The sequence below is a fragment of the Impatiens glandulifera genome, chromosome 6 (genome assembly GCF_907164915.1).
Source record: "Impatiens glandulifera chromosome 6, dImpGla2.1, whole genome shotgun sequence".
Lineage (NCBI taxonomy): Eukaryota > Viridiplantae > Streptophyta > Magnoliopsida > Ericales > Balsaminaceae > Impatiens > Impatiens glandulifera.
Window position 1 is genome coordinate 16470491 of NC_061867.1, and position 3850 is coordinate 16474340.

Genomic DNA, 3850 nt, shown 5'->3' on the forward strand with positions numbered 1-3850 from the left:
TCAAAGATTCCATCTAATATCTCGTTCTTTGGATAAAACATTATTCACGGTGTAATTCTAACGAATGACACGTGCATGAAAAAATATTGTATTATGGTTAATCGTTATTGTATGTGTCACGAGGAGGTTGAATCGATAATAACTCACTTCCTTTTGCATTTTCGAGGTTAGTATTTAAAGTCTTTTATGAAGTATCATTGATATTAATTAGGTGATATCCGAGTCTTTGGGTAGTTGTTGAGAAATTTTTTCTTTAAACTCTAATTGTTTTCTTATTTGATCATAAAAACTCAAAATATTATTCATTATTCATTGAACTTAAGCAACGCATCACTAACATCACAATTTTAAATAGAATCATTAAAGGAACATATAGTTTACTATGCACAACCTTATGATTTCATGCCAAAATCAATTGATTGCAAATCAATAGAATAAATGTGAATATCCCACACTATATAAATGTGCTTATAAATTAAGAAACATGAAAAAAAACAATCTTGATAGATATTTGTCATCATCAAATCACAAGGAATCGTCAAAGGTTACATTAGTTTCCGGTAGCCAAGATGTGCCATCGATAAAGGACTTCACCGTAAATTTTGAGGCTTCGTTTGTGCTCAAGTTAGGTTTGTATCCTGCCCATGTAACCCTTTTAGTTGTATCAGATCCCGGGCCTTCATTCATATACTCAGCATATAATATTGTATCGGGTGGATCAACATTTGTATCCCAAGAGATCCAACCGGCAGGATTCAAGAATGAACCAATTTGAGTTTGCATAAACACGGTTGTCGAATAATTCTTCCAAGGCCGACCTAGATAAGCTTGAGAAGTGAGACTATCAAATGGTGTCAAGGTACATTTTTGGATGACAATTCCGGTATTTTGATTAGGATCTGTTTTTCCTTGAGCTGTTAAGGCGACAAATTGGCCAGGGAGCGGTTGCCTTGGAAGAATACTACAATTTTGAAAGACGACGGCTGCATTACCAAAAATGAAATCAACAGTACCAATAATACTACAATCGCGATAGAATTGGCGACCGGAATATGTATAAAGGGTGTCTTGGAAGGCATTGAATGAGCATCTATAGAAGACGGATTGATCAGCCCCAGAAATAAGAGCCACTGCTTGGTGCTTGGCGGCACCAGCCGTGTTCACGAACCCTATGTCCCTTGCGATAAAGCCACCACCCATAACAGCTATTCATGCAAATCAAAAATGTTGAAAAACTCATTAATAGCGTGTTTTGATTTACATTTGGGACGTTGATCACTATACAAAAATCTATATATGTTTATTATGTTTACCAATAATTATAAAGATCTAAAAATATGATAATCAACCAGAAAAATATTGAAATATAATTTGAATCATAGTCTAGAAAATTATTTATGTACAAAATGAATCAACACAAAAAAATGGCATTATAATTTGATCATATCAAATAAATAGTCACTATGAATCATGATGAAAAAAATGTTATACCAAATTAGATAATACTAATTTTTAAATAGTAAAAATAAAACATGACCATATAAAAGTAGATATGTGACATTTACCGAAAGTGGCGGTTGAGAATGTCGGGGTACCGTCGACAAAATTGAGGCTACCAGATACTATGGTCTTGAGGTTTCCGTCTCCATACATCATAACGTTTGTAAGGGACTTATCCAACTTCACGTTCTCCACATATTCTCCAGCCTTCACGTAAATGATAAACCTTGTGTTGCTTTTCTTCGGGATCTTAGCCACACCCTCCATAATGGTCGTCACATTGCCAGTCCCATCCTTTGCTACAATTATGTCTGGTGTAGGGTTCGCCGTCTCTAACAACTTGTGGTCTGTGTGCCCCATCCATTTTGGGAATAGTGATGATCCCTCTCCCAAGAGACGCCGGTTGTGGTGGATGGGGATCTTGTACGTTGATAGTGGTATGCCAAGGACCTTCGATACGATTGCCAAGCTGTTGCTGGTGAACTCGGTTGAGTTCCTCATCAACTCTCTTACTTTGTCCAACACTTTGGTGGCGTTTACCTATTTAAGTGATCATGTGAAATGAGGTTTGAATAATTAAATGGTTATTTCCTAATCACCTTGTTATAAAATATTAAAAATCAGGTTATTTTGGAATGGTGCGACGATGAATAGGTTGTTGATTGGATAGTGAGATATTTGAATGTATTATAAATAAGACATAGTAATAAAAAATATGTTCTATCATCATTGCATTTAAACTATCACTTCAACCAAAAAAAACGCATTAAAATGGGACATAACAAGTTTTGCACACACACCTCGCTTAGAGCATCTAGGCATGTCTCGTGATCGGTAATGGCAGCACTAAGCCATGTCACCAAGTCATCAATCGACCGTAGTGTTAACAAGCTCTCCACCTTATTCGTTGTAGTTGAAATCGAGTCGTTGAGCTTGCCAATAGCACCATTAATAACTTCTTGGCAAACCCCAAGTGCACCATGCACTCGTTCATCATCGATATTGGAGATCATTGACTTCAGAAATGTGGCCAACTTTGCGAGATCATTCGCAGCAACATAAAGAGACAACTTAAAGAGCTCTTTATGGCTTGTGCAATTGTTAGTGTTCAATGACTCAATGCTCGATGAACATGAGCTTGGGTACTGAGTCACGCTACATAATGTCTTGACCGATGCATCGATAGGGAGAGGACCCGATAATGCCTTGACCGATGCATCAATAGGGGGAGGACCCGAGGAGGCTCCTTCCTTGAATGACTTATGTACGAAAGTACCTGCCACAACCCCAACCGCCACCGCCACCAAAAAGATAGCCGACGAGACAATTAGAGTGATTTTACGATTTCGTGACTTGCAACGGAAGGAATCATCATGACCATGATCTGGTTCACCGATCTTCCCATAGTCTTGGAAGGAATTGCATGCCGCGTCCATCTTATGATACAATCAAAATGGTGTGTGCCTGCCAAAATTGTATGTTTCAAAATGTCATTTTATACTAATTAAGTAGTGGGCATGTTTAATTGATCCTAAGACTTGTTGATGATGACTTGTATGAATATCAAATCTGATAATGTGAAGATATTCAATAAAAAATCAATTAAATCAGATTTTTCTACCATAAAATGGTTGCTTAAAATAACTTATACAAATTATATTTATATATATTGTTATTACCCACTCCCACGTCTGCTTAAAATATAGGTATAATTCTAGCTGTGGCATCTGGCAAAACATGAACAGTCCGTTTGGTCTTAGAATAGGTTATCATGTAAATATTTAACAAATTCTTTAATATGTATTTACAATAAATTAAATATCCAGAGATATTATTATAGTGAAGATTTAGTTATGCCTATAAAATCTGAGATATTGGCTTGTTTGGTGTTAGTTTATTTAAGATTTTTATAGAAAAAAAAGTTGTTTAATAAAATAATAAGTTATTTTTAAGTTTTAATTGGTTAAATTATTATAATTTTTTTAATTAAAACTTAAATTTTATAAAAAGAAAGTAAGAGTATTTTAATATTTTTACTTTATTTGATAAATTAAGTAAATAAATGATTAAAAGTTAATAAGATTTTTTTATGTATAATAAGATTTTTATTGAGACTTCTGCTTTTGTTTGATTTATTCAAAGCATTTTTCATTAACTAATTTACATTAATCATTAATTTTTTTACGAGGTTTATGCATTATTAATATTCAATTGTTATTTTTACACAGGGTTTTGATATTTCAAGATTTTTAACTTAATCAAAAATATTAGTACCCCTTTCCAATATTTGAGTTTTTCTTAAAAAATGAAGAAGTCCAAATCAGGTTAAAGATATGAAATGTGAATTTTT

General features: G+C 34.0%; 1 protein-coding gene across 1 annotated transcript; it reads right to left on the reverse strand.

Moving 5' to 3' along the window:
• Positions 1 to 525: 525 nt before the first annotated feature.
• LOC124943259 (pectinesterase 3-like) lies at positions 526 to 2936 on the reverse strand. The gene is made up of 3 exons (XM_047483798.1): positions 2301 to 2936; positions 1566 to 2040; positions 526 to 1205 (listed from the first exon to the last, which is right to left on the reverse strand). The coding sequence occupies exons 1-3, from the start codon at positions 2934 to 2936 to the stop codon at positions 526 to 528; spliced, it is 1791 nt and encodes a 596-aa protein (XP_047339754.1).
• Between the last annotated feature and the right edge of the window lie 914 nt (positions 2937 to 3850).

What these genes read in the sequence shown, in the direction of transcription:
- LOC124943259 (XM_047483798.1), bottom strand. Translation starts at nt 2,936, where the DNA reads ATGGACGCGGCATGCAATTCCTTCCAAGACTATGGGAAGATCGGTGAA. An exon ending in GCCTAGATGCTCTAAGCGAG is followed by an intron (nt 2,041 to 2,300) that starts GTGTGTGTGCAA and finishes TCACTTAAATAG; the next exon opens with GTAAACGCCACCAAAGTGTT. An exon ending in ATTCTCAACCGCCACTTTCG is followed by an intron (nt 1,206 to 1,565) that starts GTAAATGTCACA and finishes TTGCATGAATAG; the next exon opens with CTGTTATGGGTGGTGGCTTT.